Source organism: Poecilia reticulata, chromosome 7 (assembly GCF_904066995.2).
Source record: "Poecilia reticulata chromosome 7, P_reticulata-male-v2, whole genome shotgun sequence".
In the NCBI taxonomy this organism is placed as follows: Eukaryota; Metazoa; Chordata; class Actinopteri; order Cyprinodontiformes; family Poeciliidae; genus Poecilia; species Poecilia reticulata.
This window is the reverse complement of record NC_088836.1, coordinates 19,144,282-19,170,527: the sequence shown is the minus strand read 5'-3', so window position 1 is coordinate 19,170,527 and position 26,246 is coordinate 19,144,282. Positions and strand designations below refer to the sequence as shown.

General features: G+C 37.8%; 1 protein-coding gene across 8 annotated transcripts in view; it reads left to right on the top strand.

Annotated features, from left to right (window-relative positions):
- The window catches only part of LOC103467457 (cyclin-dependent kinase 17-like), a 47,181-nt gene that overhangs the window by 7,965 nt on the left and 12,970 nt on the right, over positions 1-26,246 (top strand). For 5 of the 8 annotated variants that reach the window (XM_081609064.1, XM_008413853.3, XM_081609063.1 and 2 more), the window contains exons 2-5: positions 4,601-4,761; positions 8,859-9,020; positions 21,133-21,266; positions 25,981-26,106. In XM_081609064.1, the coding sequence (XP_081465190.1) occupies positions 4,632-4,761; positions 8,859-9,020; positions 21,133-21,266; positions 25,981-26,106 (552 nt within the window). In that variant the 5' untranslated portion in view covers positions 4,601-4,631. Of the gene's footprint in view, positions 1-4,600; positions 4,762-8,858; positions 9,021-16,225; positions 17,286-21,132; positions 21,267-25,980; positions 26,107-26,246 lie in introns of those variants that run through there. The other 3 variants (XM_008413858.3, XM_008413856.3, XM_008413857.3) reach the window with 2 other exon arrangements.

Sequence of the window (26,246 nt, the reverse complement as noted above, 5' to 3'; positions counted from 1 at the left end):
AGTTAATATTTTAAACAGTCCTTAAATTGATGAGAGAAGCTTATCAGGAAAAAGGCTTCAGTTTTAAGGGAATCATAAAAGAAGGTGATGTGGGCCAGTGAGTCCAGATTTGCCCTGTTCCAGAAAGACGGAGTAATGCATCCATCATGCAGTGCTTACAGTACGAGTCTGTTCAGGCTTTGTCATTGTCTGGGATTGCTGCAGTTGGTCAGGTCTAGACTATCAGCAACTTTATATGCCGAAAGAAAGAGCTCAGCTGTTTTCATAAATATGCTGAAAGACCAGGCTATTTGTTCACTGGATTTCATCTTCCCTGACTCCAAATTGACGATGCCAGGATTTAATTAACTTGAGTCCAGCTCTTAACCGCATTGTTGTTTGGCTCGCCCATCATTTCGACAAGATCTTGCTTTAAACGTTAATTCAGGCCTGGAAGTGAATAAATGAAACACACTGAAACGATATCATAGCAAACCGATGCTGCAATCAAAGCTGAGAATGGTTCAATATTTGTGTGTGACTTTTCTTTCTTCTAAAATTTGCATCCATGAAACTGTAGCATCCTCGGTGGACATGTTCTTTTGGCGTTTAAGGACCAAAAATAGGAAGAAATACATTGTTGTCAACTTGTATTGCTGGAAATTAGCATCCCAGCAACTAGCAAACTTTACTGGTTTTCTGCCATTTGTCAAATTTAAATGCGATGTAATTCCCAGATTCAGATTTTGATGTCTGATGTAAATTAAATGTAGCATTATGATGTTATATCTATGCTTACATAATGCCTTTTTCAGATTTACATTTGACTTTATTTTTCATTCAACCAACTAGTTTATTTATTATAGGAGTTAAGACAGACCTCGCTCAAAAGAAACAAAGCAAGACAAAAGGACTATATGTTTTCAAAAAAAAAAAAACAAGGGCACGTGGAAACACTTTAGATACCTTTGTCAATCATCATTGGAATTACTTTATTGACATCGCCGCAATTAAACCCTCTTTATTATTGCTGGCTGCTTTTGCATGTTTCCTCTTGTTTCTTGGCATTTTTTCTTTTATTTTCCTCTGAGTCTAATATTTATCTCCCTCACTATCAATTTCCAGTTCTGGTGTGCACTGGGCCACTCCAAAGTATTATTATTACTACAAGTGTGAAAAAAACAAAAAAAAAAACCCCTTTGGTTAAAATTAAAAGATTGCTTGAAACCTAAATCCACTGTGTGGCTTAATCATTTTGGACATTTTTTTATTTTTTTTAAAGCGACTGATGTTTGTGTACTAAGAAAAGTTTAGAAAGTGATTTCTTTCTGCTTTGTTTCCAGTTTCTTAGACTTTCTTGTAGCATTTTAAAGTGGGGAAATAGTTGAAAGTTGTTTCTGTTAGTGACAGGCTGCTTCTGAGGAGAAATGATAAAAAATAAAAGTTCTTTGTTGAAATGTAAACAGTATTTGGTTTATAAGTTTGTTAGCCTTTTTTTATGTCTGAATGATTCATAGATCAGACTTAGGTGGGTTGAAAACAATCAGCAACATTCCTCTGAAAATGACCGTGTTTAAAGTACAAAGAATACGTTTGAACCTTTAAAACAGAGAAAGCTTTCTTTCTGAAAAGCTTCCTCCTCCGGAGAGAAAAATAAAAAAACGAGGACTAAAGACCTTTGCACAGCTCTGCTATATCTGCCCACAGATCAATTAGTACTGCAATCTGCAGTGCTCCTTTGTGTTATCACCCAGTGGTGGATGGGTTTCTTATTACTATTCGTGCTATATCAACGCAGATAAGATTAAGACTGTGAAATTAGTTGTCATGATGTGTGTGCGTGTGTGTTTGTGTGTTTGCATTTCTCTGCTTGTAAGACGCATTTTTCCTATAAATGCTTTTTATGAGGACCCTCTGCTCCTTATGGGCCCAACCCCAAACCCCATAAGAAGAAGTGAGGTCTTCAGGTTAAGGGTTAGATAGTAATGGTTAGGTTTGGGTAAGAGTCAGGTTTTGGTATAGAAATTAATGCAAAGTCCCTGTGAAGATAGGAAGACATAATATGCGTCTGTGTGTGTGCGTGCGTGCGTGTGTGTGTGAATGTCCGCGTGCTGGAACAGGAGCACCCCTGTACGTTGATGATAACATTTCCATGTATTACCTTGGTAATAGGAAAAGCATGGGTACCAGCTGTTTCTTATAATGTGACTCATTATTCCTGATAATTTGTGAATCATAGCTTCAAGTTTGCATGAGGCTTCCTTCTTAATGGAGTCTGGGAAAATATGCAAAACAGCGGGGGGAGGGAGCTTAGTACCATGATAATCCAAGTAACGGATGATGTGAAATAAAAGAGGGATGTTCTATTTTCACTCTTTTCTTCAAGACTTAAACTTCATGTCTTGGAGAGAAAAACCAAACCGTGGTCATATGAACTGGCAGAAACAATGTTGTTAGAAATACAGACTCTGCCTGTGCACATCTTCTGGCAGAGAAAAGCCAGTTGTCCTCTGTGAGGATGTTCCCTCGAAGCGCTGTGTGTTTCTAATAGGCCTGACAGACTGAGAGCCTGAAAGGATGAATGGCTTTTGTTGAAGCCTCCGAGGATGGATTCAGAGTGAAGGGCAGTGGGCGCTGAACGTATTTGTGTGTACTTTGGTGTGTGTGCTTATCAGCTCCAGAACCTTTTTTGGATTAGACAGAGGGAGCGGGAAGTGGACGGGAAACAGAAACGGTCTGCCATTGCTGCCTTTACTTTGAGGATGCAGTATAAAAACAAGCCATCCACAGCAAAGTGCATGCATGCAAAGAAAAGTACATCAACTTTGACAATTATTCATATGGTTCAAACCTTTCACATTTTGACTTCGTAACAATCAAATATGGAAAGAGTATTACTAAACACCTGCCAAGCCATGGCTGTCCACTCAAACTGGGCAGGAAAAAGAGAAGCAGCTAAGATGGCTAAGGCAACTTTTAAGGAACTGCAGAAAGCCACAGGTAAAATGGGAAAAACTATCAACAGCTATTAATTGTGTTCTTCATAAACCTTAAGAGCAAGAAGAAAACAATTAAAATTCAAATGAAGTCCTGTTTGCTGCTAGCCGAAATACAACACAGAAAACAAATGGAGAGGGGTTCTGGTCTAATGAGACTAAAAGAGGTGTTTACCTACATGCATAGTGCTCTGTGTGGTGCCAAGCTAACACTACACAACAGCCACGTCACACTATTCTCAATGTAAAACACAGTGGTAGCATCATCATGCTGAGGGGACACTATGTGAGAAAAGCTGAAAAGCAAAATAGATCAAAGATGGGGGAGGTAAATACAGGGTAATTCAGGGGGAAAGCATGCTAGCTGTAATAGACTTGAGACTGGAGCAGCAATTCATTTTCCAGCTGGATAACAACTCTAACCAAACAGCCAAAATATCTGTACTGCATTTTAACCTCTGTAAAACATTTGTGTGTGAAAGTGCTCTATGAATAAAGTTTTGATTAGTTGAAGCGGTTAAGAGCAAACGTTCCACAGAACGGCCCAGTCAAAGTGCAGACCCAAATTTTGTTGGAATTCTTTGGCAAGTCTTGAAAATCTGTGTTCATATAAACCATCATCCGTTTCAACCATCATCCGTTTTGCAAAATAGCTGCTTCTTTGCAGCTATTTTGCAAAGAAGAATGAGCAAAAAGTCCAGCATATAGACGTGCAAACCTGCTAGGGGACATCCCACAAAAGAAATGCAGCCATGATTGCAACACAGGACTCAGTGCTAATGCACTTCACTTCAGTTTTTCTTCTAGTTCAAAGTACACAGCATGTTGTGCTGGCTCGCTGTATATATACATATAAATATATAAATAGAGCAAAACTCAAAGTAAAAACTGTCGCAAATTTGCACATTAAACCGTCGTGTGCCACCTGGGACTGAAGTGTGAATCTCTCAGCTGAAAGAACAACTTGCTCCCACTGCTCATTATTTTAACAATAGGGTACTTTCCAGCTGCATGTTCAGTGTATTATTAGTTATAAGAAATAAGTAAAGACCAACTTTGTGATTTAATTAAGGTGTTGTCCATGGATCCCTTGCTTAGACTTTACTACCACAGAACCGTCCAGTTATATTGCATAAATACTAATTTGCTTTAATTTTAGTTTTAAGCACATCAGAGTTTGTTTGCAGTGGTCCATCTCTTACTAGTTGTGGGAGTTGTGCATGCCTATGCTTGTCAATCACAACTCATCTGGGAAGGCTTCTGTTGTCTAAATCTCTGGTGAACTGCACAGTCAGCCATTTACATGATTTTTTTTTTGGGTACATTTTTTTTTTGTTTGTTCTCTTTCCCTCATGTTCTCTCTCTCCCTCTCTGGGTTTGCCTGTCTCTCATTCTTTGTCTTTTATTCTGCAGTGTTTGCACTTGGGACACATAACAATGAGAACTCACGGTGTGTGAACAAACACAATCATTGGGAGCCCAAAGAACTTTGGAAAATGCGCAGGGGACTCCACTCTAGCAGTTTCGCTGTACAGTAAAAATTATGAAGGTGGCGAGGTTCACTGGTGTAATTAGAGAAACGATGACAATCGTGATGTTGATGCTGTTTTATTCCTCCTCCTTAGGCCAGAGGGCCCCTGTGGTGGAGGTGAGAAGATGGACAGGATGAAGATAATCAAGCGGAGGCTGTCCATGTCTCTACGAAGTGCTCGACCTGTCGATGACTCCCTGTCTGAACTGGCAGAGCAGATGGCTCTGGATGAGCCATCTACAGCCAGGGACAACGGTGAGACATGTACTCTCAGAATCATATCAACAAACACCTTCATTGACATCACCACCTTAACATGCCGAAATGAAAGCTGTGTTCAATAGAAGTCCTGCATTACAGACATTGTATCGCTGCAAAGGCATTCAGTGATTTGGACAGGTTACACAGTCAACGAGGAAACATTCTTTTCAAAATATAAACTTTTTATAGAACGAGAACACGAGAGAATCATTACTCCAAAGTTTGCACATTTAAAGAGATGTTAGGTTTTATTATACCCAAGCCTTTTTTATTAGGGGAATTTAGCTTATTTTAAAAATCCTTAGTTGGGAACAGTTAATGCAAATCCTGTAGGTTTTGAAGAGCTCTTAACTTTTTCAAAGCAGCCATGGTCTTGGCTATGTTAGTTTCTAGCATTTTCAGAGAATGGAGATAACTGCAATCACAAACAATAATCTATTTTATTCATTGCATAATTAAAGTGAACAAAAATGCAAGTTAATAATTTGTAGGGGTAGCTCCAGTCTTTAAAATATCAGTGTGACTTACTACATGCTTCTTCAAAGGCAGAGTTGCAAAAAATGAGCTTATTGAATGAAAAAAGAGAAGCTTTTGGAAACAATGATGGACTTAATGAAAAAATATACATCCAACTGAGCGGCTTAAAAGTAGAGACAATTACTATTAATATCAATAAATAGTTATAAACAGATACTTTTAGCTCTTATTTTGAAAACACAACATTTTATTGTGAATGGAAGAAAAGATTCAATTACATTACAACAAATTTTCGGAATAGCGATGTTTCTCTGAAAGTCTCTTGACTCTCCCGCGATCTTAGCGTGACACTCAGGAGAAGAGCGGCAAATGTCCCTGTATGACAGAGGGAAATCTTGGGGGGTGGTCCTGTCAAACCAACCGTTTCCACATAGAAAAAAAAACACTTGGGTTAGTGCAACTCTGCCACACCACGCACAGGACGTCGTCTCTTAATAATGCAGGGTGAAACATTCACATCCGAAGACTTTAACAAAAGTAAAGAACTGACTTTTGTTCTCTCATTCACCCTAACATGCATTTAACCAAAGTATGTTGGTAGAGCTTAAAACAGCTCCAGATGCACAAAGAACCAAATCTCACAAAACATTAAGCTTTTCTTTGCAAGAATGGGAAGAAAATCTTGAAACAAGATGCCTACGTTTTTGTACTATAACAGGCAAATTCACTTTTCAATATTTTATGCTATCTGTAACCATGAAATAAATACGTCTGCAACCATGAAATAAATAAATCCATAATAAATACTTTTTTTTTTTTACTTAATTAAAAAAAAACCTTTCAAACATGATTCCTCCTTTCAGATTTTTGTCAAATTCTGACATTTGCTTCTTTGAGTTGGGACCTGGAGTTTTCCAAGGAATTAAACAAAATAATAACTCAAGTAAAAAAAAATAAAAATAAAAAAAACTTCTTTGAACACTTCTGCACATGGTGTGTTAGTGGCTGAGAACAGGAGCTGATGCGAAAATAGCTGTCACTTTATAGACATATACATCTTCTTGTCCTTATTGCGATCCGCATTGTCAATCTGGTGCAACAGCAAAGCATATAACATGTGTAAAACAACTGAATGTGGAGCAAACAGCTTTAAATAAATCACTCTGAAGAATTCATCAGCTGAAGTACAGGGCCAAACAAAAATCATTACTATTTCCATAACCATCCCATTTGAGACCAATACAATACCTGAAAAAATGTCAGCATTTCTTGAGACATTGAACTACTTGTCTCATTGCAGCATGAGACCTTCTCATGCTGCAAAAAAAGAGGACAACAACACAAAAATAAGTATGATGTCATGCACTTTCTCTGCTTCAAGAATATGTATGTTTATTATTTTTGCCTGGTTTCAGTTATAGCATCCTCCACAGTTTCTGTGTCGCTAGTAAAGATGTGCAAAAAGCTTCAAACGAAAAATAATCCTGCATTACAGTATCATAATCCCACACAGAAAATGAACAAAAATCTAACCTCTCTCTCGATTACGTTTATGCAATAGAGACAGTTTTTAATTTGGATTGGGTGCAAAACTAAGTTGATTGAAGTGTCTATAGAAAACTCTAATCCAGGACTTAATATTCTTCCGAGTATGAAATCAAGGTGAACTCAAAATACCTCCAAAGGTCAATGTCGGAGAACTACAAGGACTAAGCTGCTGTAGCAAAAGTAACTTTTATTTTATTATAATTTCTTTATATTTCAAATCTTTCCCGAGTGCGCTGTGGGGGATGCTGTTTTCCATAATCTCATGAACTAACAGCTAGCAGCTCTGAAATCTTCATTGGGTAGTATATCTGTATTGCTTTTTATTTACAATTATGGTGCTTTTATCATCACAGATTTACTGGAGAGGGTATCTTTGGTTATTGTTGCTAACAGATATGTTATTTTTGTTTTTCACTTTGATTTAACAGAAATAATGCATTTGGTTGCTCGTATGTGCTTTCTGCCCCAAAGTGTGAATGTAAAACTGTGTCTTGTATCTAATAGAGTCATTCAGGGCGAGCTTGCACACTTGCAAATATTCTTACAGCACCGCAACCTTCTTCTTCATCACCACCCACACCTTCATCAGCTTCATCACAATTAACTTCCTTGTTTATCTTGGTCATCAAGGCTAAAAGACAGACTGGCACAAAGTTTTAAAGTGTTGTGACCTCATATTTTGTGTTTTCAGTTTCAAGCAAAACACAGCATCTTTGCTCATATTGTTTGCTTGAAACTCTGGATGCCATCTGCTGGGCATCTTCAAGGATTACAGTTCCTGCTTTGTAGAAATGTGAGACCTCACACTGAGGCTTTCAAGGTTGGTTTTGTAAAATGTTTGCATCCTAGCCTGGCACCAGGCAGAAAATCAAGTCTTCAACCTGCAGAAGAGGGCATACTTTGGCAAAAAATAATAAATGCCCCCCAGAAAAGTGGTATTTAAAGCTATACTGTGCTGTGATCATTTTTTATTTTTATGTCAGCAGCAAAAATCTTGATTTCTAGCTCCATCGCTGCAGCATCTATCCCCTATTATTGTTTTAGTCAGTGCAATCCTCTGCTTTTGCTTCCATCTTTTCATTTTTACATGCCTCTCTTCAGCCTGTAATAGCTCAAGCTGTGTCAGTCCATTTTCAGAGAGCACAGGCAGCAAGTGCAAAGAGGCTAGAGGGAGTAATGTAGAGGATGAGAAAAGAAGGAGCATTAAACTTTAACAACTACTCTACATCACCGTCTTCTTACGGCCGTTCGCTGCACTGTGAGACCTCCCTGCCCACATGTGCTCAAACTCCCACATGTTTTCATCTCTACAGCTTTGCAAAACTGATAAAAAAAATACTTATCATGGAGAAAGAAAATTTTATAAAGAAACATTTTTTCCTTTATAATCACACTGGCATTTTAATTCTATTTGAAGTAATTATCTGTCCTTTGGAGATCCTCTTTCTTCACAAACAAATGTGTTAATACTTATTAGTATGATGTGTAAATGATAAAACATACATTCTTAGTGTCATTGTTAGGGTTTTGCTTTCCAAGAAAAAAATACATTAAGTTCAACATTAAGGTTAAAAATCTGTCATGCTTTGCTTTTTTTCTCGCCTGCTTTCTTCAGTCCCTGTGTTGATTTTCTTTCTGCATGTCTTGCTTTTGTCAGCTGTCCACATCACTTGTGACTCAACATGTTTTCCAGTTTGCATGCCTCACACTTTTTCATTTCACATTCAAATTGCTATGTGCCACTGCTGCTTCATTTTCTAACCTGAACACAGCAACCGCACATGTTCTTTGCCTTTTTACCTCTCACTGCTCCATATTGTACTCTTCCTGTGTGTTCCGTATTCGGCTTGACTCTGTGTTTGGTCTCAGTGTTACTTTGTGTCATCTCTTTTTTCCTCTCTCTTTTTCCTCCCATTTTCTACTCCCAATTGTTTTCATGTGTCCTGTATTTGGTCCTCTCTGCCTGTCCTACTTTTTGAATCTTTTTGGTCTTTTTTCTCCTCTTCTCCATTCTCTTTCCTTTTGTGTCTCTTTCCATGCCTGCCCTTGTATGTTGTGCATCTCAGTGCCCGTGGTGTGCTCAGCGCACCCTCCTGCCTCTCATAGTGCTCCCTCCTTCCTGCGTCAATATGCCGGTCATCTGGGCCGCACCGCCTTGCGCAGAGAACCAGGTGGAGGGCTGGAGAGGGAAAGAGCCTTACTGAGCCTTCACAGGACTGGATCTTTGGGTATAATCACACATACATGTAAACACACATGTTGAGTTAGTTGTACAGAGCCAAGAAAACGTCTATTTGACCCCTTAAAGGTTTCTGCTGTTGGCATTTTTGTCATGCCTGAATCTAACCAAGATAAGAAAATATATCAAACTCTGCTGTGTTAGTAAATATTCCAAAGTCCGAGGAATCTTTCAGTAAAATTAAGTTGGCTTCTTTTCATGCTGATAAGAGTGTGCACTATCTCCCTTTGCTTGGATCAAATTTGACATTCATTCTAATAGTTATTTACTGTTGTGTTGCTTCATTTCCAAACATAGCAAGGTTCTCAGGGTTTTCAGAATCAGCTTTGTCCTTCTTGGAGTTATTACATGCTTCCTTAATTAAAATAATTTCTTATATCAGGAGGTTCCAAATTATTCAGCTTCTAAACAACAAAATAACATGCTATCATACGTAGTGAATTAAACAGAGTAATAACAACACAAACAGCATCAGCAGCCAATGAATTTATTTAATTTAATTACTGGTATATAGACTGTAGCTTTTAAAAATCTGCGTTTAGCTTCTTTGAGTGTTTTTGCTATAACATTTTATTTTGAAGAGTGTGCTGCCTGTTACGTAGTTGCATCCCTAACTTTGGGAATCTCTGTGGTAAACAACCTTTTCCACAGTGTTAACATTTTGTATTATACAAATATTTAAATAGACCCAGTTATGCATAACTTGAGCAAATCTGTAATTTATTTTTTACAGTAAATATAGTTGTATTCATATGGTTTGATAGAATAATAATTCTTGATGCCTGCTGTGGTCACTTCACTCAACGTGTTATCTGAAACGGTTAGATTCGAAACGTAATAAGATAACTTTAACTACAGAATCAAAACTGTTCCTTTCATTTGCAAACTCACGTTATTTATAAGATAATATTTTATGGCAACTTTCGTTTTAGAAGAGGCATGTTCAGTCTCAGTTTGAGCTTGTCTCATTTTCCACTTTTGATTTATTTTTTGTGTTATAAGACTCTTTTAATCTACTGTAGTTAAAACCCAATCTAAAGCTTTTACATTCAGTTTAATATGTCTTATATTAAGTTTACTTACTACTATTTGAATCTAAAAATAATAAAAATGAGTGACTTCAACATCTTCCTCCTGTCATGTTGACATGTAGAACAGCACAATTTTCAGCACTGCATTTTCTGCCCATATAGCGCCCTTTCTGTATTGCTTAGTGTGTTTATATTTATTGAGAATTGGCTAAGATTTGACAATGTAACCTTGTCTAAATGTGATGCCAAGGAAGCCCTGCAAAACATATAATGAGATAAACATTCCTGTTTTCTTTAACCGTCAAAGCTTTTAATTGTTGCGGCTGATCCATGTGTTTAATTTTGAGGGATCGGGATGTTGCTGCCACCTGTGGGCGGAAAACTGACACTCTGGTCTAAGTTTTTTTTTCTTTTGATGCCGGAATAGATCAATATGCTTGTGACAGAGTTTGACCTTTCTGCAAATATTGTTTATGATGTGGAGAGACAGAACCGTAATCTAATGTGCACAAATACAAATTCATGCTTATACTTAAGCCACAAATATTGTCTGCATTCTTTCTGCATATAACATATAATGTTGCATTAGGCTTTATGGATCCCTGTAATCTCATTTCTGTTTGGCTGGATGGCTAATGTCAGGAGCTGTAGGGCAGGGTGCACTAATAAAAGTAAACGATGACTGGGCTGGAGGTTTGCCTTTAAGCAGAACATCAACCCTAAACATAGTGACTTTGATCAAAGCATATTTATCTGATAGAATGACTCAGTTACCATGCAGACTGGATCTAATTAGGGATGTTTATCAAGACTCAAAAAATTGACATTCATAGCTGCTCTTCATCCAGTATGACCGAGCTTGAGGAGTTTTGCGAAGAAGAATGGACAAAACCTTTGGCGTGTGGAGGATTAAAAGTTTTTAGAAACGTGAAGACTTGCTGCTTTAGTGAGGGGTGACGTCTACAACGTAACGACTAGAGGGGCCGAATAAAAATCTAAGCCACACATTTGAAGTTTTAATTTATAAAATATTTTGAAAACCATATATTATGTACATTCTGCTTTTTGTAAGTCTGTCGAATTAAAATTAAAGTAATATACATTGAAATGTATGTTTGTAAAATGATAAGAGTGGAAAAATAAAATTTCAAGGGGTTCAAATATTTTGCAGGGAACTGCACATTAGCTGATCAAGATATCTTTTACGATGGATGGCTTAGGTCTGTCTGTTCTGGTGAGCAAACTAATGGGTAGTCTAGCCCTCAAGCAAAACAGAAAGTATAAGCCAGAGCCCCACAGATTATTGGTTTGGTGGAGGGACTTTGAGCTACACATCTGCTTCTGAGCTCTGAAGATCCCCAAAAGGCCCCGTTCGTGACTCAGAACCTAGAATAGATGCTGCTCTATTATTAAAATCTTGATAAGGTGTAGCTTGAAATGTAATGGGGGACTCTCTGTGGGTGTGTGTTGCCAGCTGGTTGGTCTTGCTGACTCACTGCGTGCCATTCGACAGTCAGAGCACGTTGCATCCTTTAATTGAGCGGCTTGATGCAATCTCTGTGTCCTGCTGCACTAAGGAGATAACCCACCACTTCTCTGTCTCTCACTTTCTCCATCATCATTTTACCCGCCCTCTGTATTCTCTTTTTGAGTCGAGGTAAAAGGAGAGCACAATTTCCTTTACTTCTGCTGTGTTCGTGTTCTAGCATGGTTAAAATAGTAATTGGTCCTTGTCATGTCTTAAAATTATATGAATATAACCTCACTACACTCTAGTTTCAAAATAATTAAGAGGATTGGCTGCAACCAGGTGATGCTAATCAAAGGCGCATGATACAGTGATTGTCTCCAAATCTGATTATTTCTATTATTGCTGAAGTTTTGGCAGTTTTTAGGTCTGGAGCATTAGGTGTATGTTACTCATAGGAGAAAAGATATAAATAGGGATCTTAGAGATAGAGCTGTGGCTTTTTTTTTTTATAAACATCCCTATAAACACACTAATAGCAATTTTTATAAGGTCATTTCTTAGTCCGTCACAGGGAAAACAATCATTCACAAGTGGAAAATACAGAGAACAGCTGCTAATCTTCCTCAAAGTGGTTGTTTCAGCAGCTTTACTCTAAGGTCAGGCTGTTTGAAACCAACTAAAATCTCACCCAAATATGCAGAAACTACATCTCAGCCTCCACAGGCCTCACTTAGCTTGTTCAGCGTAAACACAGCTCCTACGTAACATGGAACAATTTTAAATTTAAGTGTAGAAATAAATGTGAAACGGAATTAGAGTAGAGACACGTCTTATTTCTGTCTTATTGCCTACATGATACATATTTGAAATTCGCAAGTATGCTTTAATCCATCCATCCATCCATCCATCCATCCATCCATCCATCCATCCATCCATCCATCCATCCATCCATCCATCCATCCATCCATCCATCCATCCATCCATCCATCCATCCATCCATCCATCCATCCATCCATCCATCTTGTGTTGATGGAAATTTGAGACCAGAAAATTATAGTATTTTCACCACAAAAATTATGTAGGAATTGTTTGTTAGACCTCCTAACTGAACAATTTTGAAGAATTGCCAGCAGAAACAGAGATCTTAGATCCCTTAGTTTTAATCGCCTTAGCACCAAAATACATTATAGTGTTGTTGTTGTTGTATCAACCTTCCAGATCACTAAGGTCTTCTAGTTCCGGTCTACTCTGCATCTCCAGAACCAGAACATGGAGAAGCAGATTTGGAACAAATTTCCAGAAAACTGCAAAACAGTTTTCTGCTAGTCTTGATTTTTCAAATCAAGACTAGCAGCTGCAGAGTCAAATTTGAGGCAGTGTTCAATCAGACAAGAAGCCAACCCTGAACAGAATCACTGAAAAATAAATGGATGGATGAGCGTTAGGGCCCTGGTGGAAGTTCAGACCGCAACTTGCTGTAAATGCTTTGGCAGAAACTACGAAGAACAGCGTATAAATAACGGCATGTAAACTTTAATAGACTGAAGCAAGGTTGTAAAAAACTATTCAAACACTGTGACACAAGACCCATAAGATAGTACTTCTACAACTTGTTTGAAAATTGATCAAATCATTGGGTGTGATTAGCTTTTTATGTGCTATTTCTGCACGTTTTGTAACAGTATTAAATTACAATGTAAAAGGTCAACTCGTATATCAAGGTATCCATTTTTAAGACATAATAACAGTTATAAAGCCTTAGAATTGAAAGAGATTGTTTGTTTTTTTTACCATGGCTGTATGGACAGACAGATCGGTAAATAACGTGGCATTTTGTGGTAAGTCTGTTCTTTAGAAGTGTGTGCCCAACTCACAGGTTCGCATTAATCTGTTGCTAAATAGGGCGACACCCACACATGCAGCGAGGACTGATTAGCGATGCAGTTTTCAGCCTCATCTCTGCCTTTGTGTTTGTGCGAAAATCTGTAGTTACACTGTTGAGGATTAGTCGGCCATCCTGTCGGTTTCGCACAGAGAACAACTCTGCTAAAAGCTGCCGACTCGTCTCCAAACGCGTCGCAAGCTGCTATTTTTGATAATGTCACAGATGTCTCCTCTCCTTTGCTCCCCCTTTCCTCTCTTTCTCTCTTTGTAGATAAGATACTGAATTTAAATATTAAATGCAAAGATAAAAGATTTTTTTTCCCCTTCAATTTACACACGTTCAGAGACCTAATCAGTGAAAGGGATTAAATGTAGCACATTAATACTGCATTAATAGCTGGAAACCTCTCCCTCATACGCTGTGCTCCCCGCTATCCATTTACGGGTTCTTGGATTGGACTTGATAAGAACAATGGGGCGGACTCCTTTTTTTTGTGATTGGTGTTGTAAGCTCGCTTGAGGCTTAAGCGAGACGTTGCTAATGAATGCTGGTAATTTCCAAAGCCGAATGTGCAAATGTGTTCTTTGGGGGTTTGGGATATTGGGGATCAACGTAAACAGAGCTAGAAGCTTACGGGAGGCACTCGAGTCCCAGTAATTGAATAATAAGATTCCTTAGATGCAGAGAAGAGCTTTAGAGGTAATTACTGGAGACTAAAAATCTCCCAACCCCTCCTAGGCTTGTGCGTATGGTTCTCTTTTATGCATATTCCTCAGGGACAAAAAATGCACTTTGATTGTTATTGTCGGCTTAGTGTAGAGACGGGCTGCATTAAATGTTATATTTAGAAAGAAAATGTGACAACACTGTTTTGTGTGAAATAATTTGACTGTAGAAATGCTTAAAAGAAGGTGGCAGTATGATGGTGAATGAGGCCTATGTGGGGGCAAAAAGTGGTGTGGGATGGTTGCATATCAAGGGGAAATTGTTTCGAGTCTGACATTGTGTCTGTGAATGTAAAGCGACATGGAAACAGTGCTTGGAGAAGGGCTGAGTGGAGAGCTTTTTATCCTTGATGTTTTATCCAGCCTGAAGCTAAAGGATTCATCTTTGGAAACCATCACTTTGTTTGCAGCTCACTGCAAGCGACCAGAGCTCTAGTCTAAGAAACAGTGTGACTACTGAAACACGGCATGCAGATTTTTGAAAAAGTAAACACCAAAATGCTTAAATTTCTTACAAATACTTTTTTAATCTCCCCTCCACACCCAGACATTTTTAAAATCTTATTTGTCTGTTATTCTTATCTTATTTTAGGAAATACTTGAATTAGCCAACGTATTTACAATAAACAAACCGATATCAGCTGCAAATGGATGGTAACTAGGTTTATCATTATTGACAAGTAGGGTGTGGGAGCCTTTGAACAAGAGTGTTTTCTTAGTTAATGTTTACAAGACAACCTGAAAACCGACGTGAAGGAGGATGTGAGGCTTTATCTATCACCAGCTTGTGGATCAGCTCTTTATAGTGTTAATTATTATGAGGAAAGATGGCCTTTTATGACTTTATCTTGTTGACATTTAGATGAAGTATCCATCCAAGACGTCCCACTTTGTCTAAATACTTCTTTAAGGCGTTATCTTCTGCTGTATCGAGGATCCTTCTTGCAAAGAAAACCCGGAGGGAAATATGCATGACAATCTGAAAAAGAGAAGATTACCGCCGGCAACCTGGCACCCATGAGTATTTAGACATCAACACTTATTATTTCAGAAGCTCTCTGCACCAATGGGCCAAATCACATCCGTCTTTAATGTCTACCTTTAAAGACTCAGTTACACACCTGCAAAGTTTAGATCCTTTCCTTAGGTGCGAAGCTGTTGTTTTGATCCCTACTCCCAAAACAGATAAATGTATAAACACTCGCCTCACAGCCAACTTAATGGTAGACCCCTGTGTAAGTATAAGTGTCCCACACAATCCACACACACCTGACAATCACTGAAAATGAAACACTTCCTTCAGAAAGACCTTCTAAATCAAACATTTCATTTGTTTTTGACAAAGAAAACATATCGAAACTATCTTCAGTAATATACTATTTAGTCAATTTTGCATCAGTAATTGTTTTCATTAAGAAATTGATTCTCACACTTATTACACAAAGATGTTAAGCAAATGTGTGCATTTCCTAATGGGCTTTATTTACTTAAATGAATAAAAATAAACATTTTGTGGAAGATCACATTTTATTGATTGGTAATAATCAGTGTGCATAAACAGTGGGGCAAGCAGAGAGGTTGGCTCCATAAAGCTGAGGAAAACACTGGTAAGTTAAAGTCAAACAGTCACGTAGGTGATATGTCTATTTAGGTGGGAACATTTTCTGCATGTGAGATAAGATATGTTGAAGAGATGAGCTGTGATACTTGGTGCCAAAATACTGCGCTGTGTCACGCCCATGAGGAAGGACAGAGAGAAAAAGTGGAAAAGCTGCTAAGATGCCAGAGGCATCTATCAAAAAGCCTCAGGGTTTAATTTTATCCATAGAGAGTGATAAGAGCAAGGAGCCAGAGAGTAGAGAGCCAGAGAACATGAGAGAGAGGAGGGGAACAGGGATGGGATTGAGAAAAAGGCCGATCATGCAGAAAACGTTGTCATCAGCTCATGACTCGAAAGACAGCACCGATCTTCAATACCATCTCCGATCTCGGCGCGAGCGAGGGAGAGATGGTAACAAGAGGAGGCGGAGAGAAAGCGACTGCTATCACATGAGAGGGAGGGGAGTAATGGCAAGGTGAAGGGAGGCAGGGAGAGGACTGAAGCACTGATAGGAGCGCCACAGGCAAGGAGGGAGTGATCGAGAGGGGGAAGTGGAAGGGAGAAAGCAGCATAACAGCCTGGATAGAGTGGTGTGCAGAACAACAGTGGGACCGCAGAGGACATGAGAAAAAACATTTGACACAACAAGAGAGAGAGAGAGAAAAACAAAAACAAGGACAAGAGGAATCGGGACGTCACGTGAAAAGAAAAGTACGAAGGGATACAGAGGATCTGGTAGCCGATGAGGTCAGATAGTTGAGCATGTGACAGATGAAACTGTTGTCTTCCCTGGGAGGGGTAAGATAAATGTGTTGTGAATCTCTGCACGTGTTTGCTTGCTTGTGTCATGAAGATACAAATGAAGACAGAGCACCTGTTTTTCTGAGACATCGTATGCACTGGGCAATCTCTGCAGCGTTTTACCTACCTGCACGCTGTTTGACCTTCCTTAGTCAGCAGGAGGAGTGTGACTGCAGATAGAAAGAGGAGAGAAAGCAAGAGAAGTGAAGGGAGAGTGAATCTACAGAAAAACACCCTAAAAGGGAGACAGAATGTTGAAGTGGAGTTGCAGCTAAGGGAGTTGTTGCTGTGATTAGTGCGCCTGCACTGTCCTCACAATTTAAGACCTCTGCTTGGAGCAATATAGTAGACTGGATTTTTGTCAGACGGAAAGCCTGGACCTCTAATGGTCCACAGCTTCTAAAACAAGACTCCTGCCTGGATTTATTGACTTAAAACCTCATCTGAAGTGACCTCAGTTCCTTGAGAGGGCCTGGATTTAGTTTTCGTACTGAGTGAAATGCATTTCTGAACATTTGAAGATATTCAAATGTTAGTGCCGTGAGTCTTCTTCAAGAACGGATATGTCAGACAATCCCCAAGGGTGTTCTGGACCTGCTCCCAGGGTGGGAGACTCCAAGGTGGGAGAGGCTAAAATGGGAGAGGGGATGAGGATGGGGGAGAGAGACACCCCTCTGAGGCTGTCGCCATTCCGTATGCTTCGAATGCTGGATTCATGCCGCCCACCAGGAAACCGGATCGGTAAGTCTATCTTCACCCAGCAGCTCATCTGCACCCTGATCCTGAATATCCATCAATCCAAGGCAACATCGAAGAATGTATTGGAACTGTATGCATCTTTCAAATATAGGTAAAAACATGGGTAGCAAATATTCTACAAGTAAAATATTATTTTTCATCCATCCAAACTTGAAGATGACTTTTGGCATCCACACTGGAAGCTTTTATACAAACTTTACTGGTGGGTACATGAAATAGTAAAAAAGTTAGAAAAGAAGTTAGTTTATGCAAGTAGTTTCTCAGGTTGATTTACTTGCAAGGCTGCACAAACATATAATTTACCCCCTGGCAACCTGGTCCCAAGGGATGCCATAAAGAAGGAGTTCTCTTTTAAAAGTTTGGTATAGTTTAGCTTGTAAGAGCAGTAAGTAAAAATACTGAGTTAAACAGAGGAGGGTTAGCAGGCTCATAACAGAAAATCTAAAGATTTCCTTTAGTCTTTGAAGTAACTTTCTGACCTTCTTCACAGTTTTAACTACTCCTCACTGGTTTTTGCATCCTCCTTTTGAAGTCATTTTTTGTGTGCTCTATATAGAATTCCAGCTTCCTGGAGCACATGCAGAGCTGGGTGAGGTTGTCCTGAAAGTATCCCGCTCAGTCTTCCAGCATTTAGTCAGCAACCCTAACTAGGCCAACCGGTCTGCATGCAGGGACACAGGGGTAACTTGTGACATTTACTGTCTGCTCTTTGTCTTCAAAGGAACAGGAAAAAGGAGAGCTTCAGGAGATGTTAGAAAGGCTACTTGGTGGAACAAGAAGTGTGCGACATTTGTGCTTTGTGTTGAATGTGAAACGACCTTGGGCTGATTGTTGGGTTTGGTTTGCATAGTGATGGAAATTTCCTCCCACCACATGCCCTCTTATCTCATTCACCCTCATCTACTTGACTGTATATGCAAACAAGCAAGATCAGGGCCCTCTTAAAGGGCTTTCTGTGTTACACTTGTAGTACTTTAGTGCTCACTTGTCACAACCTTGTGGAATTGTGTCAGCTTCTGTTCATTTGTAGATGCCCAGGATCAGTTTCCCTTGACTCTGGTATCAGTTACCTCCAGTTTAAGGTTTCACCATCTGGGTTGTGAAAGTTAATTCTTGATTATGTGACAACTGGCTGCTCCGTGGTCTGACCTTCATTATTGCTATTACCTGTATTCTTACATCACAAATGTGATGTGATTACATCTTTGAACACAAACCGAAATTTACTTATATGGGTATGTTTACTATTTGTCATGTTTTCCTTTTGTCAACTTATAGGCATTTAACATGATAAATGCTAAAATAATTTCCTTGCACTCTACTTATAATATTTTAGATGTTTTAAAGAAAAGTCTTACAAAATAACCTTAACTTATTATATAAACTGATTAATTTAATTTAAGAATTAAACATACTACAGCTATTACTTCTGCTATCAGATAACTGCATCAATACAATATTTAGTTCTTTAACAATTTTTAAAGCTTTGACAAGTTAGATATGGAAGTATTAAACTTAGTAACAATAGCACACAAGTGAGTGTGTTAGCAGCTGTTCTCTTTTTAAAATCAACTATATGGAAATAGTATCAGATACATTTATATTTTAGAGGTAAAGCAAATTAGAGTGTTAGTTTTTCTGTTATTTTTCTCTTATTAGTATAAGGCTTATAGCCTGACAAGAGATCTTTAATAATTAACTAGCCAGGTTTTCTACTTTCTTGCCAGTCTTGCAGTCAGTTGTTCGTTTTAAAGCTACACACACAGATACTTCCAGATTGTTGCCAATCTTTTTTCCACCCAGATAAGTATTATTTTACGAAAAGTAATGCCAACCAAGCCTTAACTATCTGTTGTTTTTGTAGCCAAGACACTTTTAAATTAAATGACTTCTTCCTGTTTTAACAAGGGGTGAAAGGTACAGAGGGTTTCAGGTTCTTCCGTACTGCACATAACTTACAGAAAAGGTGGGTAAAGGAGGTGATACTATTAGTATAGGGACATGATACGACCAGATAAGACTCTACAGCATAGCGCTTTCTCTGTTTTTACTACACAATGGTGTAATGGGAGATTTCTGTCATTCTAAAACAATTTTTAGTTGAGTTTTTAGTTTTTCAAAAATTAACTTGGGAGAAACAAATCCATCCTTCAGATATAAATTGTAATAAAAGGCAATTTATGATATTATATAAAATTATATAAATCTCAGAATATATCTCAGAATTATTTAAATTAATAGCCCAGTTTGTATAAGTCTATATTAGTTTGCATATCCATGCAGGTGGCATGCTTAGTATCAGGATATAAAAAGTGTGACAAGATGTTTCTGGTGACATCAGATAGAGTTGAGAATATTCTCAAGCTGTACAAATAGAAAAACAAATAAAAATAAAGGATCTAATTTAAGGTCTATATTAGTTTAATTAAATTATTGCTAGAGAGATGTTTAAAACTCCATAATAAGGAGTGACAAAAATTTAACGAGTAGTAAAAAAACAGTAAATATTATTTACTGTTCTTATTTTTGCTTTGTTCTATATCTTCCATCCTCAAACTCTATGACAAAGTGTACAGCTTGTCTTTCTTGTATCCTTATTACAGGAATAGATAAAAAAAAAAATTACCCAGAATAAGCCTTAGCTGGTCTGCAGCTGACAGCCTACTAAAAAAATAGTCTCACTTTTCTGGCCCAGAGTTTTTAAATCCCATGGCTGATGTGTCACAGTCAGTCAAGGAAGTTATCTTTCTTCCTTTCTAATCATTCCTCTCCTCCATGTTCATTCTCCCTCTAACCTCCTAATCTCTATCTGAATGTCTTATCTCAAGCTGACTGGCTGTACCAAGGGTAAACAGTGCAGTTTATGGCAGATTACTTTTAAATGCTTTCGCTTTCTTTGAATAAACTCGTTGAAAACGTGAACACAAGCACCAAGGTTCAAACACGTGTATTATGTGCTGTTCATGACCCAGAGTCTCTGTGACAGCAAGTTGAGACCGTTTTGTCCCTTCCCCCACTTTTACCTCACAAACACACCGACATGATGGAGGCGGTCTTGTCAGCTGCTCCATGACTCATTAATCAGATGGATTCTAGGCCAGATGAAGGTGTTGGGGGTGGCAAGCAGAGATGGGAAACCTCCTGTACCATGCAGTTACATTGATCTCTGACCTATGAGTGCCATTTTACACACACTTGGCTTACACCCCTTCCTATTACTGGTGGTGCCATCAATCATCTGGAGATCTGTCGTTGGCTTTCATAGAACAGGGAATCTAACAAGAATTCGGAGCCTTGTTAAAGTATGCATACCCCAGGAACCTTTTCACACGCTGTTGTGTTTCAGTGACACAACTGAAAGTATTTTTTAGGACTTTTATCTGATTGACCAACAGAAATTAGGTCAATGACCTACTTTGTTATTGACCAAGGAAATAAAAATATAATTTCAAAATAAAAGTTTGCAAAGTATTGCATCTGTTTGTTTTAGATTTGAACACCCTGTATGTCATCACAATGACTTCATGAATGGATGAATGGATATACTTTATTAATCCCCAGTGGAGACATTGACTAATAATATGCTACTTGGTGTTACATAAAATCCCAATAAAGTACATTAAAGTTTGCATTTGTAATGTGAAAAACAAAAAGCAATAGAAATGAATAATGTTGTAAGACACTGCATCATTACAACTACATAGGACAATTGCTCGTTTTAATTAGCAAATCAACAAATAAGTCTGTATAAGTTTACAAAATCTATTTTAAGTATGTTTTGTTTGTTCCTGAACCAAAGAGTGACTTTGCCTGTGTTTGTGTGTTGCAGGTATTGTCCATGAAAATGTGAAGATGGGTTCAGATGGTGAAAGTGATCAAGCGTCTGGGACATCCTCTGACGAGGTTCAGAGTCCAGTGAGGGTTCGCATGAGAAACAATCATCATCGGCGCATATCTAATGAGGTGCATGAAGCTCAGAGGCACAAATACACTGCGGCTTTTATACCTGACAGACTGCTCTGAGGATCTGGCTCTGAGGGGAGAACACCTGGAAATATTAATCATTTGAGATTTGACACCAGAGGCTGTGGGGAGATCTTCTCTCCACCACCATCCATTACACTCTGTACCAGAACTTTAAGGGGTATCAGATTGTAGAGCTATCTTGACAGATTGGGCACACTAATAAATCTAAACAGTACTGGTTTTGGTACTGTTATATTGGGATCCAGAGTCGTCTTGTTTAGGTGGCAGAAATTTCTGGTAGGTTTGGTCCTTGAACCTAACCAAGCAGTTTTAATGTCAACAGTTTTTTTTTTTTTTATAAAACCAGTGATAAAAAGGAAGTGATGAGCTAATAAATAAGAAAGTAAAGAGAGGAAAAATAGCCAGATCAGAGTTTTGTAGATTATTTCTTATTTTAGGTTTTGTAAAGCTCTATTCGGCCAATACCTTTTTTTTTTTATCCAACTTTTATAATGTTTTTAATATCTCGTTGCTATGAATAGTCATTAATCATTGACATAATTAGAGCAGAGATAACGTCACACTGTTGAAAATCCGACAGGGTAAAACAGTTTTTTTCTATTTTTAAACAAAGACAAATGTGTGACAAAGTTGACATTTTGAATAGTCTTTATCTGACATAAATGTAGGATTAGTATATTGGGATTAAAGTGGTTAGAATCAGTAACTATAAGCAGCAACCTTTTTGTGTTTTACCTGCAGAAGGCAGATCACCGTATTTGTAATATAACAACTTAGAAAACCACTATATGTAAAACATGCAGTCCTAATTGTGTAGAATAACTTAAAGCCTCCACTTTACAAATTTGAAAGATTATTTTTATGTTACACCCACTACTTCATAACTTATTACAATATTGATAAGTTGTTATTACAATATTGGCTCAAAAACGTGATTATATTTTGAGCAATTTTATTATTTAGACTAATAAGTATATTACTGTCCGATGCTTATTCTTTTAGTTGTTACCCACATCATGTTTTACTGAAATTAACAAACTGAGCCTTCTGCCTTCAATAAAAACTTCAGCATTGAAAAATGTTGTTGTTAGCACAAGTTTGTACTATTAGCTTTCCAGATTTTTTTAGGCTTCTGTCAACAGTAAAAGTCCTCAGATTAATTTCTCCAGCCAATTTAAGTGGTGAAGGGTCTTAAGACTTTACACCGGACTCTTACAGCTGAATTATCAGAGAAGCCTGTTGCTTTTATCACCAGTAAACTGCAGAGTATTTGCAGCATTCGCTGTTGGCATTTAACACCGTTGCAGCTGCTGCAGGAGGAGCAAATGTCACAAGACACCTTGTGTGTATCTCACAGATGCCAGGGGCATTGACAAAATGACTTATTAATTGGATTCATTAAATTATGAAAAAGAAACCAGCATAATTTACAACTTTTCTGTCCACTGTTGGCGTGTACTCCGAGCAAAGACAAATCTTGGAAACAGATTTTCCATTTAGCATTACTTTTGTATGTAACTGTACCTGTGCTAACGACACTCAGCTAAGGCTTCTGTTCAGAACCTTGTTTTGAATGTAGCACTTCCCTCAAGCCTCAGTCAGTCTGCATCTTTACGAAGGAGCTGCAGACTGATGAGCACAGCAGTATTTCTGGAAATGCCTCTGGATGCCCAGTTTCTGACTGCTGTAAGCAGTGGAAAGGACTAATTTAGAGCATGTTTACCACGAGGAGAGGCAGGAAGACGGAGTGGGGGGGGAGGGGTTCAGGGGGAAAAGTGTGGGAGCAAAACAGGTTGGGGTGAAATATTTCTTGCTATAAGGAAGACAGGCAGAGTTATGGTTATGCATCTGAGGATGCTAAAGTACCCTGATGCAGAAATAAAGGGCAAAAAAAGATAAAAGCAGTGGTTTCTCTCCATATCCATCACCCCTCCTTTATTCACCCCTTCCCCCCATCTGCCTTTTCCCCCTCAGGAATCTGTCCATTCCTCTGCTCCTCCTTCCCCTCCTCCTTCTTTTTGAGCATGTGGATGGCACAACCATCACAGTGCCAGCCCACTCTGTCTCTCTCTCTCTCTCTCTCTCTCTCTCTCTCTCGCTCTCCATCACTGTGTGTGCAGTCATGTATCAGGTCACAGACATATACATTGTTGAAAGCGCATGTGTGTGTAAGTGCATTGAAAAACACATTTGAGGAGGACAATGAGGGAGCTACTAGAGCTGATCTGCATTGTGAGTATGGGGAATGCACGTGTGTATTTGTGTGTGTGGGTGTGGGGGGATTTATTGAATCTGTAGTAGTGAATGAGCGTGTATGCGTCCCAGTGCCTTTGTGAACTTGTGACTCATACCATTTTTGCCCCTCAAACAGGACACATGAATGAAGGCTTCTCTTATTATTAAAGACATTGTGATATCTTTCTATTCCTGTTTTTCATTCAAATGTTTGTTCAAAAGCATATTTACCATCTCTTGTTTCTTGTTGTTTTCTTTTATTGCTTGAAATTATTAACCATTTGCTAAAGCATCAGGCACGCCATTACATGTTTGTTATGCGTCTGTGTTGTTGAGTTGCCTGCTGTTAATCTGGTTGATGCAACTTCAGCTCAGATAAAACTTCTACAAACACTGAAATTCATCTATTATTATTATTATTATTATTATTATTATTATTATTATTATTATTATTATTATTATTATTATTATTATATCCCAAAAGATACAGAAACACTGATGTAGCCTGAAGCCAATGTTCTCATGTAAATTTACACAGATTATTTTGAACGCTCACATCAAGAAGTTACACTGTGGGGGTGTTGGGGCTTGGCCAATCAGCTGCAGCTGCCATGGAAACAAATTGTGACTGGCACTGGTGAATATGTTTTACATGGATAACATAGAAGAGGCAATTTATTGTAGGGAATGACGAGTTGTTTCAGTTGTTTTAGAGTAAGCTGCATGCAAGAACTATTCAAGAGCATTTCTATGGTGATCTGCTTTGTAACTAAAGACTAGGTTAAAATGTGTTATCATCTAAATTTAATTACAATATACAACAATATAATTTACCTTTAGGTAAAATATTTAAGTTGTTAGGTACTGCAGTGATTACTATTTGTTAAACAACAAAACAAATTATCGATCTGAGATAAAAATTGTTAAACTTTTTCTTGATAGGAATAAAGGAATAAAGAACGGAAACATAAAAACTGGTAGCTGGTACTATTATTGGTTTATAAATGCATCACAACTTTAATGCACTTTTTTGAGGTTACTCAAGATTAGATATTGTAATTTTTTAACTTTCTGTTGGGTTTCAAGTATTAACTCATCACCTGCAGCATTTTGTCTTCTTTCATACTTTATATCCCTTGGGAAAAAAAAAAATCTGAATAGTCCAAAAGTGTAATCTGCACATTAGACTAAAAGAAAACTGAAAATCATGATTGGCCAGTGTTTTATCACAATTTTAATTATTGTTCTGAATTGTAGGCTTTCTTCAGCATTAAAAACAATGTTTTTTTTATTTTTAAAAAAAATTACTTTTAGAAGTTACTCAGTATTTGAAAGTCCATTACTTGAACAGCACATCTAGTCAAGTTGTACAGAGACCTGCTCATAAGCTAGTATTTTAATTCAGGTATGTTCAAACAGACTCACATCTAAAAGTAGCAAGACAGATTTCTGATCTAAAGTTTGCAATTAGAAATTATCTTCTGGGTTTTTGTTAAAAAAATGTGATGGATTTGAAAAGCACAAATGTGCATCATCTCCTTTGTTTTAATATTGTTACATAATACACAAATATTTTCTGTCAGTCGTCCAGAGGCAGGACTGTTAAGCAGCCAGAGTCATTTACAGGTAATCCATACTGCTCTGGGCTACATCAGAGGCTGTGATTTCTTGCTGTTTGGATGGCAAACGCTTTAATGATGCTTCAAAGTAGATTTGAATTTATCTAAAATTTAAAAAGCAAGTTAACCTTGTAAAAAAATACTCTGTCTCTTATCCCTTTAAAGATATTATTGTCATTATTTCTGCTCTAATACTTGTGGTCTGCTGTAACTGCTGAATATTGCTACTTTGTTTTTGTGGTGAGTTGCAGTCCCTGTAATGCATTTTCTTTTCCATGAATATTGAAATGCTTCTTTTCTTTACTTCAGAAAGACTTATTTTTAAGTGTTTAAGATTTTATGAATCCTAATTAAAACCTTTACATTTCCCCAATTTGATGAAAACATTCTTCAGTATGTACTAATAATAGACACAGAGCAATATACACAGTTATATTTGTCCTGTTCACATTAAAAAAAAGATTAAACTTTTTAAACTTTGAATATTAAATAATTTTAAAGCTTTCTGAGGGAAAATAAAGGATATTTCTATTATGTTTTGAATATCTTGAAAATGTTTTTAAAGCAACTCTGTGCATTTTATAGCTATTCTTATATTACTATGGTGTACAACTTGTAGCAAAGTATACTGTGATAATTTATGAAATGTGGTCTTCCTTGTTATGGATATAATGATTATTGAATATTTATTTCAAGCTTTCACAGTTTTGGTTTTAATGTTTAATTGGATGGTTGTTATTATTATGGAATTCCTGCTGTCAAATCAAAAGTAAAAGAGTTTACTCTCTTAATTTAAATGCACATATTGAGCATTCCTTTCTTATTTTCTTTCTCAGGACATAAACAAGCGGTTGTCTCTCCCTGCTGATATCCGACTGCCAGAGGGCTACTTGGAGAAGTTTGCCATGAACAGCCCGCCCTTTGACAAACCCATGAGCCGCAGACTTCGGCGCGCATCACTGGTCAGTATAAATTGCAGTTGGATGATGTATTTTAGTGTGTGTTTATATTAAAAGAGTCTGCATCGCTCCATATGTGTTATCTTTATACATATTGGTCAATATCGCTGGGTGTCACCTGCTTCATTTGATCGTGTATTGTT